Source organism: Aythya marila, assembly GCF_965140915.1.
Source record: "Aythya marila genome assembly, chromosome: 1".
Taxonomy (NCBI): Eukaryota; Metazoa; Chordata; class Aves; order Anseriformes; family Anatidae; genus Aythya; species Aythya marila.
Genome location: NC_139042.1, coordinates 140,837,385 through 140,851,734, shown reverse-complemented (window position 1 = coordinate 140,851,734; position 14,350 = coordinate 140,837,385). Strand labels below are relative to the sequence as shown.

The 14,350-nt window shown below is 41.7% G+C and overlaps 1 protein-coding gene across 2 annotated transcripts in view; it reads left to right on the top strand.

Annotated features, from left to right (window-relative positions):
- Positions 1–13,950, top strand: part of PTPRO (protein tyrosine phosphatase receptor type O) — a 159,585-nt gene extending 145,635 nt beyond the window's left edge. Inside the window, exons 21-26 of one of the 2 annotated variants that reach the window (XM_082751525.1) lie at positions 2,133–2,267; positions 3,265–3,387; positions 4,922–5,076; positions 7,519–7,654; positions 10,800–10,920; positions 12,064–13,950. In XM_082751525.1, the coding sequence (XP_082607651.1) occupies positions 2,133–2,267; positions 3,265–3,387; positions 4,922–5,076; positions 7,519–7,654; positions 10,800–10,904 (654 nt within the window). In that variant the 3' untranslated portion in view covers positions 10,905–10,920; positions 12,064–13,950. The remainder of the gene's footprint in view (positions 1–2,132; positions 2,268–3,264; positions 3,388–4,921; positions 5,077–7,518; positions 7,655–10,799; positions 10,921–12,063) is intronic. The other variant, XM_082751526.1, reaches the window with a different exon arrangement.
- The last annotated feature ends 400 nt before the right edge of the window (positions 13,951–14,350 follow it).

Here is a 14,350-nt window from a genome sequence, read left to right as displayed (position 1 = left end):
CAAAAGTGGGGTGTGGAGGGAGTTTTAACCGGTAGCACTCATAGTAACACTGGGTGCACTGTGAATCTTTGTGAAAATAATATTGAAGCAGTAGAAAAATGAGGAGGAAAGGTTAAGTGGTCCAGTGCTTTTTTAAGACGGCAAGGATAGCAATTAGAAACTTTTAAACCAGAAACATTTCTGAGTTTCTACTGCACCTGGAAAAAGGATGATGCCAGATACTACAACACGCAAAAAGCGTATAGCCCAGATGGTGTGTAGGAAGCACTTCTGCTTTTCATTGCTTCTAGTCTTCCCAATGTACCTCCTTCTGCCTGGCAGTGTGCAGCTGTTTACACCCAGAACACCCAGAGTTTTAGGATAACTGAAGTGAACCCAGAGCTGTAGCCAAATATTTTGACAATGGAGATGGACTAAAACCTCATCATCTCTTTCCACTGTCCCTGCCCAAAGGTTTGCCCTTGTTTTATCACCCCCTTCTCCACTGCCCCTTTGCTGGGGCTCAGTGTGTGCAGTGTTCAGGGAGAGCAATGTGCACTGCCTTACTCTGCATGGAGAGGCAGCAGGGCACTTCAGCATCCATTTAGAAGATGACATTTCGCTTGGGGACCATATACAGATGAGCATTTCTGCACCCTTGTTGACAGAGTTGGCCCTGGCTGTGCTGGGGAGAGCTGAGTCAGGATTACGGAAAAGGGAGGAGCCCTCAAATGAGTCAGTGAAACCACTTCTCTGTCACTGTGGCATCACCCATGCATGTGCTGCTGAGTATGTTGCCTGTACTTAGCTTCTGTGTGGCAAGGGCCTGAACATAAACACTACAGTTGCATGTGTCTGAGCTTGTAGTGAATCAAGAAAGAAAAATGTTCCAGTCTTCAAAAGCATCGTTCTCAGATCAGGAAACTTCTATGACATTGGATTATGGATAATAGGATTTTATGTAGGCAGTCCTTTCTGGATTACCAAATTCTGTTTTTTGTAGTTTACAGCTGTTTGGTTTTACTTACAGCATAGTGCTGACCAAAAAATTGTCTTCACAACAAGAACAGACATATCATCTTAATGCTTGTTTGTTCCTGAAGATTGCTTCTTTACCCCCGTCCAAACACTGATACCAGTGGTGATCTGTGTCTCCATGATAATAAGGATTCGCCACTTAGGCTGGACAAATAAACAAGGTTCTGTGTAACAGAAAAACTTAGACTACACTGACTTTTAGAGATGTCTGGAGGAAACTGTTTATGGAAAGTACTCCCAAAATGTCAGTATTTTTATAATCCACATACTGTGGTGGCACAGAAAACGCTTAACTTACATAGGATCATGCTGTGTGTTGAACGCATCTTTTGCTCTTTGGAGGAATATTAAATAACTTTCTAAATACGGTTTTGCTGATGATGTCTCTTCAAATATGGTGATATCACGTGCTAAAACGTCCTTTCTGTGTATCTTTTGCATGGTCTTTATAATGGTCTTTTCTTTTTGGATATGGGAAGGAGTCTTTTACAGATAAAAGCACATTGATAATGTTAGGAGAAGAAATACATGGATATGAAGTGTCTCAGCTCAGTAAAACATAACAATTATAATCTGTTAAGGGTCTTGACTGAGCACATTTTCTATTATTTTAAACAGAGTTCTAATTAATATTTGGTTAATTTAATTACTTATGCTGTAAATACATTCATATACTTCTATTCATGGCTATCTTCCCTTTACATCAGTTCTTGAAAATCACTACAGCCACTACTTTTATAATTGTTTTTACGTCTATAACTAAACAAACACATAAATTACAAAATCTGGAAGAAGCTGAACTTTGTTTAAGGATTCTCCTTATTTTATTTTTTTAATCTTGCTTTTTCAGTTCTCAGGGCAAAGGGTTTGTAGAGTAATGGCTTCACCTCCTGTCTTTCCTTCTAATTTGTTTACAATTTGGGAGCACCAAAAAATAGCAAAAGTTGTAATTTCAAGATACATTTTAAAAAAATCATAAAGTAGTTTATATTAGAGATCACTTTAAAAATACAAATTGAACTTGAACAAGCTAAAAAATACAAATGCCAGAGAAAAAATGGTGATCTGAAACATTAAGCATGTCAGTAAAAAGCACTTGTCTCTTTGTTTCTTAGGGTTATAATTCACCCCAAGAATACATTGCAACCCAAGGACCACTGCCAGAAACAAGAAATGATTTTTGGAAAATGGTTCTTCAACAAAAATCTCAAATTATTGTCATGCTCACTCAGTGTAATGAGAAACGAAGGGTATGTAATGAAATCTTTTACATCTTTCTTACATCTTTCTTGAAAGAAACTACTCAAAAACATTTATTTTCTTCCGGGTGGATTTATTTGCATTGTTTTTCATGAGGAAGCATCATAACCGTGACTTGGCTATGCACTTCATTAAGTTATGGGAAGCATTTCAGGATGATTAAGGGACTGGGGCATCTTTCATTTGAGAAGAAGCTGAGGGAGCTGGGACTCTTCTCCTCGGGGAAGAAAAGGTTCAGATGGTTCTTGTTGCTGTGTGTAAATACTTGATGGGAAGGAATGGAGATGGGGGAGCCAGGCTCTTCTCAGTGGTGCCTGCTGACAGGACAAGAGGCAATGGGCACAAACTAAAGCACATGAAATTCAATTTGAACACAAGAAAATGGGTTTTTACTGCAAGGGGTGGGGTCAAACACTGTCACAGGTTGCCCAGAGAGGTTGCGGAGCCTCCCTCCTTGGAGATCTTCAAAAGCCACTTGCATGTGGTCCAGGGCAACCTGCTCTGGGTGCCCTTGCTTGAACAGGGGTTGGACCAGATGGCCTCTGGAGGTCCTTTCCAACCTCAGCCACTCTGTGTTTCCATCCTTTTAAGTTTACATAAAAATAAAATACAAGTATTAGGCTTTATTTTTTCCCTGATATCATAATAGAATAATTTGAAAGATAAGTTCTTTTTTAGCATATTCTTGTTCCCCATGTTTTGTTCCTCTTAGACGTCTTCTATGTAGAAAACAATCTATAAAGAAACTATACATTTTCATTCTTTGTTATGCTAATGCTCCCCTTCAGAAACCAGTGTATAACCATATCTGTAGTTACACAGGCGGGAAAAAAAAACAAGTTGAAAGCCATTGCAGGAAGCACCTCTTGTTGAAGCCTCAACAAAATAATTCTGTAGGCATTTCACTGCAGTTTTATTTTTGATTGTTTTGTCCTTCTTTTTTTAAACATATGGATATATATGTATTTACATATATTTCTGTTTCAGGTTAAATGTGATCATTACTGGCCTTTTACAGAAGATCCTATTGCATATGGGGATATTACTGTGGAGATGCTGTCTGAGGAGGAGCACACAGATTGGGTTTATAGGAATTTCCGAATTTGCTATGTAAGCAAAACATGTTGCATGGCCTTGCTATTGGAATGGGAGCTATGTTGGTCCAGACTTTTCATTAGCTTTTGTCCATTTCCAGCATTCAGTGGAAAGCACCTTAAAAAAATGATTGTGGCTTTACTGTCACTTCACACAATCAAATGTCTCAACCACAAGATTTTCCCCTAGGTTTGTCGTCTCTGTGAACTTGTCAGAGACTGAAACAACAGTAGTACCATGGTTCTGGACATTTCTGTGGTGCAGATGGTTACTGACAATGGGCACATGTAGTTTTTTGTTTGTTTGTTTGTTTCTTTGTTTCTTTAATGTCAGGCATAACCTTATTGCTATAAGCCATTCAAAACTTGAAAAAAATGTAGAAATTGAGAATATTATTCAAAGGGGCAATTGTGCAATATTTATAGCAAAGGTTTCGTGCATGTCTCAGACAGGATCTTGAGTAAAAGGTGTCCACACAGATGGTTCTCCACTCCCTCCTGCTGCTGAAATAGAGCATTTTGCTGCTTTCATTTATTAAAGTAGAGGAAATGGAAGAGCCTTGCAGCCTATCACAATCAGACAAGTATCCTGTGCAGCTGCTACAATAAAGCATGTGAGAATACAGCAAGGAATTGGCATAAAACACGATGGGATCAACTCAGAGGTTGGGCTGTTGGTATCTACTGAAAATAATGATCAGAGTGCAGTTTGCTGTTCAGGTAAACTGTCCTTTACCAAAACCAGGGCAGCTACTTCAGAGGCTTTTGTACTCATCTCATTTTTAATAACCTTTCCCTAATCACCTGCTGTTGTCTGTGACTGGAGAGGGATTACTAGAATAGGGGTATTTAGTCTGACCCAGAATGGTAAAACTAAAGGCATTGCTTGCTTGCCATGGGCTTTTGTCATGAGACCCTCCCCTCCACACACTTTCAGTCTCCAAGACAACATGTGTTGGATTGAGGATCTTATTTCACCTAATCTACTAGAGGTTTTAGCATTATAAATGCTTTTGTTAATAATGGGTATTTTTTTAAGGAATTTCCTTTGCCATCTGGAAATGGTGATGTTGGGAGGTGATTTTTTCTTCCGTTTCAGTGACGTTTTTCTTTGAAACTTCAGAAGAAAAATTCTCATGAATCCAGTATTAACTGTTTGCCAACAGTGTTATTCTTTGTCCATGGCAGAAGAAGAAAGAGAGAGGAAATGGAGTAGAAAGAGGAAGAAAGCCTAAACTTGAAAAGTGCAACAGTGCTTGATTTAAAAGGAAAACAAAACAAAACAACCATTAGGAAAGAGAAGGAAAAAATAGTAATCCCACACAGAAACACGAGTTCATGCCTGATCTCCACTTTCCCCACTTTTTAAATCAAATATCATGTAAATACACATGTAAATGATAAGGTGGCAACCTTTTTGGTGGACTTTACTTTCTTAGGCTGTATTTGGATTTAAAAAAGCAACACAACAATAAAACCTCAGTCTGACTGAGCGTGACTGCACTGTTAAAACTCCTGTGAACATGCTGCCGTTGTGCTTTTCCCATTAGGCTGATGAGGTGCAAGACGTGATGCATTTTAACTACACTGCCTGGCCAGACCACGGTGTCCCCACAACCAATGCCGCCGAAAGCATCCTGCAGTTCGTGCAGATGGTCAGGCAGAAATCAGCAAAGAGCAAAGGCCCCATGATCATACACTGCAGGTAACACTTCAAGGCAAAGGAGAGCTGAAGGAGATACCTGGTCAGATGGGCTGGGGAACCACTGGGAGGTTCTGGGATTCTGTTCATCTCTTAGGTAAACCAAGGATGGTTTCCCGTGTTTTTAAGGGTAAAGGATTAGTCCCCTGCTTTGATTGTGGCAGGTCTGGGATTTCAGCCTGCACCCAGAGGTGCAGCTCTTCTGTCCAGAGGTGGGTCAGCTCTGGGGCTGTTACAAACAAATTGCTTTGCACAGCACAGCAGGCAATCCTGGTGTACAGCAGCTTGGAGTTGGCCCCTGCTTTCTCATTTCCATGCCTTTGCAGTATGGATGGTGTAGTGTGTCTGAGAACATCATCCTCCTTCTCCTCCTCCTCTTCCTCTGATTGCTCAGCTTTCGGAGAATTCAGAATGTGACATGAAGAGTATTATCCTGTGCTAGTAATAATCCCAGTATCCCATGATACCAGTTACATGTGTTTTTTTCCTTTTTTTTTGGAGGGATATTGTTTATACGCTGACAGGCTTATCTCTTGGGCATCATCTGGCCTTCTATTAATGCACTCGCTCCCTGGGCCCCGCCAGGGTAGCTGCCGTGCTAGTAGTGATATCATACCAGATTGCTTCCTGACACAGCTCTCCCCACTGATTTCAAACCTCTTTGTGGCTTCTGGTGCAAGAGCCACTCACGATAGATTTTCAGAGAGACGTAAATAACCAGGTTGCAACGGATGAGTATGTATATGTTATGGTGACATGCTCCAGAAGGAAGTCGAGGCTTGATGAGGTCCGTGTCTGCCAGCCTTGCATCATCCACCTCATAGGCAGCGTTTGCATTGCTGCACAATGTGTCAGCACCCTCCAGCGTGATCTTTCCTGTTACTGGTCAGCACTCTGTTCCTTGCGACACACTTTCAAGTGCTCCTTTCCAGAAAACAGTCTTGTAGAGTAATGTCTTCTCAAGTTCCCAGAAATGGCACCTGGTCTTCGACCAGAATGCAGAACAACATGGGCATCTGTAAAAGCATCAAGTCATGCAGCCCTCCCCGACAACCTAATAGAGAAATTCATAGGGGATATTGTTTTGGGAGTCCTAGTATCAAGAAGGGTGCTAGGAAGTCAGGGAAGAGATTTGAATGTAGGGCTGTGAAATTAAACTCTTTGTAATACTTAATTGTTCTGGGAAGGAATAGGAGAAAGCATTAGAGAGCTGGAAAACAACCAGCTCCTTTTTTATCTTCTTTTTAATATTCTTTTTAATCAGGATGCTCATACCAGCAGAGAGAGAGAGTTTTTTAGACAATATTTTAGCATATACTGTACTTAGACTACACAGATTAAAAGTAGCAATGTTCTGAAATAAGTGGAAGGGGTGGAGAAAGAACGTGTTGATAAACTCCTACAGCAATTGTTCTGAAGCATTAAAGAATGCACAAAACTGACATTTTTAGAACTTTTCCGCTTGTTATTTATGAATATATCAATTAATGAATCTGTCAAATAAATAGATCAAAAAATCTGTTGTATTCCATTTGATATATTGATATTTTTTAAACAAGCACAGGAAGAAAAAAAAAAAGACAACAAAAAAAACAAACCTGTTGCAACTTTATTGCAAATACTTCCAAGTCTTTTCTGAAAAATACAGCAAAACAGAAGAAACAACTTCTCTTAAGACACATGCTTCTCTCCTTAGTAGTAGAAACTCTGTTGGGACTCTATAAAATTGTACAAAACCTCTGAAACCACACCCATCATGAAATCAGACTTCAGTGTTACACATGAATTCACAATGCAAAGAAATATTTACACATTAGAAGCTATAAATCAACTCATTATGTGTTTGTTTTTCCAGTTGCTAAGCATCCCTGTACGAAAATGAAGATTTTTCAGCCAAGTGGTTGCCATCTATTTCTGTCATGCTCCCAAGGCAGAATTCCTGGAGCAAAGCCTCCTCTGGATGGTTTGTCCTTTGAGGATGAACACCAGTAGTGCAGTGCCTTTGCAAAGTCTCTAGTTCCCTGTACAGAGAGCTGTGGCATGGAATCATGCATTTCCTACCACAAATGCCTCCACAGCAGAACAGGGCTCTCTGCACTTATGGCTGCAGCTTCTGTAGTGTGGGATTTCTCATAACTTTGAAGGGAGCAGTGAAAAGTGGGATGAGCAGCCAGTTAAGGGCAGATGAGTGTGTGCATGTGCTTGTGAAAGAGATGAAGAGGAGTATATGAAGGTGAAATAATTGCAGAGCCATCCATCCCATACATTCTGCTTAAACAATGCATGAAGGCTTGCATGGCATTATATCCCCCAAATTAACCAACTTGTCTGACCTCAGATTAGCTACATCTGAGGTGCAGGACACCTGCTTTTCACACTACCACTGATTTTCCTGTGTCCACACCTGAAAAACCTAAATGTTGTTCTTGTCTGTGTGTTTTGCAGTGCTGGAGTGGGACGAACAGGAACTTTCATAGCCCTGGACCGACTCTTACAGCACATCCGTGACCATGAGTTTGTAGATATATTGGGCCTGGTGTCTGACATGAGGTCCTACAGGATGTCCATGGTGCAGACAGAGGTAGGATGCCCACTCAGTTCACTTCAATGTGGATGTATCATGAGACCTGTCTCATGCTCCTCTGCAGCATGCTTGTGTCCAGTGACTGGTGTTCCCCCTGAACACCTGGCAAAACAGCTATGAGTAGAGACATTTAAGTTTTCATCTTCGTTGTAATATTGTCATGTTATTAATCTGCTGCATAGGTGATAGTCTGATAATAGATCTTCAATGTCACTGATGTCTTCCAGAGGGGATGGGCTGTTCTCACCTGAGAAATGGACGCGTAAAAATCCATTAGAGGAGATTAGCATTTGAAATTTTCAAACCATTTTGAAAAGTGTTGGACTTGCTGAAGGGATTAATTACTTATGAAGTGATACCAGTATTGGACAGCCATTCACAACTTTGAAAAGGGTATCATATGGTCAAGCATATGAAATAAGTTACATGATGGCAATACAAATACCCAAAGTGGAAGAGACAAAAGAACTCTAAGAGAGTCTGCCAGACACCCCCTCTCCCTGCCCCTGTATCTACTGGGTATTTCTTTTTCTCTTCTTGAGGAAAATGTCTGAATAGTCTTATTAGAATATTTGTATGGAAAAATATACAGAAACTCTTTTTCCAAAGCAGAAATTTTTATGCATCTGAAATGTTCCTGTTTCCTCTACTAATGATGGAAAGATTTCATGCACATTGTACTCTTCACTGGTTAGACACAGTGCAAACTGGCAAACCCCACATAGCTGGAAGCACCACCAATACTATTAGCAGCCTGAGTCTGGCAGATAATCTGTTGCCAAGGATTGCTTATCCCAGAGCAAAGCAGAGAAGATTTAGCAGGGATGGGAGAGGAAAAGGAAAACCTGCAGGACACCAGCTACTGCCTAGAAATGAATAAGGTCATTCTCAGGCCATTCTGGATCATTCCCATCAACCTGCCACTTTTTGTCACAATCCCCTAAATTAATCCAAAGGCACGTCCTTATGTAAACACCAGAAAGCAAATCTTGGTGCTTTATTTCAGCTGCAGCTTCATTACCGCTCCAGAGGTGATGTGACTTTTTTCTTTTTAATGTACAAACTCATTGTCTGCCTGGGGCTGATGTCAGGGACTCAGTTTTGGTGGTTGCTGAGCTTCTGCTGCTACAGGCAGTGGCTTGTGCATCTTCTTACTGCCTGCTGCTGCCCGTCTTCTCACTGCCAAATGTGCAAACCCACATGTACAAATCATACCTCTTTTATGCACACACACACGCGCGGTGAGAAGGCTTTTCTAACGCTCTTGCAAATTAGATCAGGATGAAAATGTTCCATGAACAGGTGCTAATATTCAGGATTAGATACCCGGGGCAGGATCAGACCTACATAGTCTGTCCATATTGGAGAGAGCAAGACCTACATCCTAAACTTGGTCAGCAAAGCTTGCTGTAATATATACAGGTGGCGGGGGGGGGGGGGAGGGGGGGAGGGAATATCCCTTCTCATGGGCATGTAGTGCCTGTCTGCAGTGGCCAGCTGTGGCCTGGGGTTTAGTTTTTGGGTTAGTGCAGCAGGGGGGGCCACAGCCCCGCCAAGCCTTGTGCAGAGGTCAGTAGGCGGCAATGACACTCAGGCACTGGAAGGATCGCCTTACAAAACCTGAAGGCACACACAGCTCACCTGGGTTCATGTTTCCTCACATGCTGGAAACTTGGCTGTGTCTGACAGAGAAGTTTTTAAAAAATGGCAGAAGCCCAAAAAGGGAGTTAGAGTAGAAAACACCCTGAATTGAAACCAGTCACTCCGAGTTAATGGGAGTGAGGAAATCCAGGCATTTCTGTGGTCCAGGACATGTTTCAAGCTCATCCTGATACCTGCTGCGATCAGCAGACCACTGGGGACAGGGACTGAAATCTAGACTCAGGTTTTGGAGCTTGAAACTGCCTCTGTCTCGGTAAAACTGTTTTTGCTTGAGAGCTACTCGCTCTCCGTGCTTGGTCAACATCCAGGATTACTGGAGGATTCATCAGGGTTTGCTTTCTCTGCTTGGAATAAACTCAAATGATGACTGAGATTTAAATTTGAAATGCAGTGTTTCTCTGTATGATGATGTAATTCAGAAAAAGCAAACCATAACCAAAATTGAAGATATTCTTTTTGCATGGAAAACCTGTCCACAAATATAATGGTACCTGTGATTTACTCAACTTGCTTTCAGAGTCATTTGCACAGTGGGTGATAACTCCCAAAATAATTAAGTGCTCTGTGTGCAAAATCAGATTTTAGCATTTTACTGGTAAAGAAGTCAAGCATTAGGGAACATGGAGATCTTCAAAATATTTCAGGTGTATGTGTGGCATGGATGTAATTTGTTGTACATAAAGCATTTGGTTACTTTTCTGGGAATTAATTCATTTTCAGGCAATGTAATTATGCACTTCCTAAAGGCCATATAGAGCCTGCAAGCTGAAGACCTGAGACCATGTAGTGTCAGTTACATCTCTACCATGAAAAGACATCAAGTGCTGGGTTACTGCATGCCACAGGTCCCTGTAGTCGATTGCCCCTCTCTAACTGGTCAGCACCACAGCACCAACATTCCTTGTCCTGCAAAACTGCCACCACGGACTGTGTCAGAGACTGTGACAGTGAAGAGCTTAATTTCAGATTTAAATGGGAAAGATAAGTCGCACACACAGCAGTGCCATTGCTCAGGAGGAAGCATGTGACTTGCACTGTGGCTGTCGTCTGTACAGCTGGCATGTGCTTGCACAGCCCCCTCGTAGCACTGATTAATTCACACTCTGCAGTCAAAAGGGGAACTGTGAATGATAGCAACTATTGTTTCTACACGCAAGTAAGATTTCCAGTAAACCACGTTATAAATAAGGCATTATCAATATCGGCCATCATTACACGCATTGTTAGTAAGTAATTACAATGCTAGGGCAGATTTTGATGCTCAGGTAGATTTTGGTACTTCCACTACTCCTATGTGCAACAGCAAAGGGCTATTATTTGGGGAGCAGACTAGTCACTGTACATTGTGACGGGATGAGGAGGGAGCAACAGAGAAGATGTGCAAACTGTTACTATGACCTATTGAGCTGTTTCACTGTTCAGGCTTTTGTCAGGCTTTCTCAGTTGTGAAAATGCCCATTCATATGTTTCTTTCTTCCAGGAACAATACATTTTTATTCACCAGTGTGTGCAATTGATGTGGCAAAAGAAGAAGCAGCAGTTCTGCATCAGCGATGTCATATATGAGAACGTCAGCAAATCCTAGTTTGGAGTTACAGGTGGTAAGTCAGGCAAGCCTAGCCTTGTGCTATGCTCACGGCTTAGCATCACAGCTGCCTGGTAGCAACCAGTGTCATGGGGGCTTGCTCCTCACACTGCAGGAGCTTTGCTTGGGGTTTGGAGCTTTCTGAGCTTCATCCTCCTCAGAGGTGATATTGTGAGACAGTGCAAGCAAAAGTCCTTCAGCCTCTTGCATTAAATAAGCCTCCATGCTTCCCATGGCAGTGTAAAGGTTTGTTGGCTTACTTGTTCAAAGAGTAAGAGTGTCATGACATCCTGAGTTACTGTCTAATCTATGCATTCCCACTAGTTGTCCTACCACATGTTGCAAAGTGTAAAGGATTCAGGCAGAGGGAAGTTATTTTTTTGCATCAGTCATTCTCATGTCACTCCCCAGCTGCCAGGCTACCAAGGCCAGCAGAGGGTTTGGGCTGGGCTGTTAATACAGCTGGCCTGTCAACAGCTTCTCGAAGAACGAGATAGTAGCCCAAAAGCTTTGACAAGAACCTCTGGGGAATCAAGGAACAGGAGGCCTCTCAAACTGGTACCACCATTAGCCAACATCATGCTGATCCAAACAGCCCCAGTTACTCACTAAGTGCGTGAAGCTAGCCCAGTCCCCAGGTCAGCATAAAGCACATCACCGTGAACTACCAGGCCATGGTTTGTTGCCTTCTGTCTACAAAGCTCATGCAAGCAAACACATTTCCTTGCACAGTGGGGACAAGCTGTGAGGAGGTGAGTCACTGATGCTTGAGCAGCTGAGCTTTAGTTCATTAGGTGGCAGTAATAAGCCAGCCATAACCCTAACATTTGCTTTGAGGTGGAGCAGGAAACTGCACGCTTTTAACATAAACTGGCTTCTCAAGTAGCTGGTGGAAAGCCATGTTACAGGCTCCAACACTAGCCATCTCCACTGGGTTTCTGAGGTGTTGCACACTTCATTCCCGTGCCCATAAAATGAACCATGACTTTGCACATGCCTCACTTTTCCCTATGTCTATATAATATACTGTCTAAACTGAGCCCCAGAACCTAATTGCTCATATGGGTGAGCTGTTGCAAGGATGTCTGGCAGAAATGAATGCTAAGATCCTTATTTATTTCCTTATCTAACGCATTCTGTCTGTGCTGTGCTGTTCCAGGTGAGACCATGAAGCACACCCATCTTCCCTTGCTTCCAATTTTTTTCTTTTGATGGCTCAAACTGCCAGCCATTCTGCCACGAGAGACCACTGCCTTGCAGTATGCGGACAATGAAAGAAAGAAACTTTAACTTTCAGAAGCACTGGGGAGACAAAGCCTTAACGAGCCTGCGGTGTCTTTTGAACTGTTTAATTTCTGGACATTTTTTTTAAATACTGGACCAAATTCAACCGAACAACATGAAGGAAAAGACACTATAATATGTGCATAAAATATGCATAGATTGTTCCAGAGCATTTGTTATGTTTGGTACTATCAGTTATTTTTTTTTCTGTGCAGGTTGGGCTTAAGGTTAAAGTAAGTGCAATATTTTTTTAGTGGTTTAATGAAGAGCTTTCTTCATGTGTCACTGGTCTGTGCTAATGTCTATAGGAGAGCAGGCATTGTTAGTATCTAATAATACCTCATTAGTGAATAGCGAGGCATGAACATACATGAAGAAATCTGGAGATTGTGAAGAGAAAAGGGGGGACGGGGGTGCTGGGTACCTAGATTGGGCTGTTTCCTACAGCCCTGACGTTCTATGCTTAGGGCCTGGGGAGACACAAGACCTAAGGAATGGATGGACCATCAGAAATCCAAACCACAGAGCCAAAAGCTGAAGCAGGCAGCCAACACTGAGGAACTGTGTCATTTTGGTTTGTGACAGCGCAACTACTAATTAAGCAGAGGGATTGCTCTTTTCACCAAACTTTTCAGTAATGCCATTAATCAGGATGTTTTTTAATCAAGGTGCAGCTGAATTTTAAGCTGGGATATCTTAGACTCCATTACTATAGCATTTAACTGTCTGAGCAGTCTATGGTGCCTATGCCCCTCATTTGTTTATTATTTTTAATAAGTATTAAACCTGTGTAAAAATGTGAAGCTGATTCAGGTTGGGAAAAAAAAAAAAAGTGCTTTAATGGATGTAACTATTTCTCCGGGCTCAGAATTCACGGTGTTACACAAACAGTTGTTTTGGCATGTGAAGGGATGGTTATCGTTTTATTGCTACGAGGCTGCCAAAGTGTCAGCATGGATTCCTGCAGGGACGTCGGGTCAGGGTGAGGGGCTCTTTTCTTTTTTGCTGTCAGTTTCAGTTCTAGTCAGAATAATTAGCTATATATTTTTTTGTCTTTGTATAATTCCGGTACATCATTGTGTATTGTGACATGGATGCTGTCAGAATGGATGTTTGATAGCATTTTGTAGCCTGTTGCTTTGTGTCACCTCATTGGAAGTTAGCAGCAATGGTAAATCAATGTAAACAAAACGAACTGAAAGTAAACACACTGGATTGCTTACCTGTGAAGAAGTCACTGTCAGCAAAGCAGCAAGTGCACCCCCATGTACTTCTTTCCTTTTTTTTTTTTTTTTTTTTTTACTCCACAGCTTGCTATCACCTGTCAGTGTACCAGGGTGTAGTTAGTTTTAGTTTAGTAGCTCAGCCACTTCCAGGAGCCTGATAACATCCTTCGAATGACATCCAATTTATTCTGATTATTTCAAAGAATTATTCCTCCAGCTGGTAAACAGGTATATATTCTTTTAACATCTACTCCATCACAGTAATGGTTATAATGGAAAACCATTTAAACTGTCCCACATATGCTATGCAAAACTGCGTAGACAACATAACCCTCAAATAAACCAGGTCCTTTTGAAGGGTATTGAAAGAAACAGGACTCTACCACTAATTATTAAATGGGTATGAGATGAATTTCCCTCTTACTTCTCTTTCTATGCATCTAATACCACTTTCAGAGTTTCCATTGAGCCCTGTCCTAAAGCAGAGCTGCCATATCTCTAAATAGGAAGCACAGAGATGGATGCGAATGGGCAGAGAGCCCTGTCTTCGGGGGGGGGGGGGGGGGGGGGGGGCAGACTGCTAACAAGAAACGCTTCATTAATGTTATTTCACAAATGCACTTCAGCTGAAGGGCCTGCCATGTTATTAAGAATGGCAAAGATTTGCCCAGCCTAATTTGAAGAGAAGCCAGCATTATAAAAGAGCACAGGACAATTCAGACCTTGCCTTCATTTTTTTGTTTGTTTATATTTCACAGTGCCACTGCATGTTTACTTAGAAAATGTGTTCACCCCCTCTAGATAACTTCTAGCAAGGGAAAAAAAAAAATCTTACTTTCTCATCTACTGCCTCTCTCCTGCTGTCCCTTGTCCACTGGTTCTACATTTATTATGGATTACAGCCCAGAGAAGCCATGTTGTTTTTAAAACACTGAT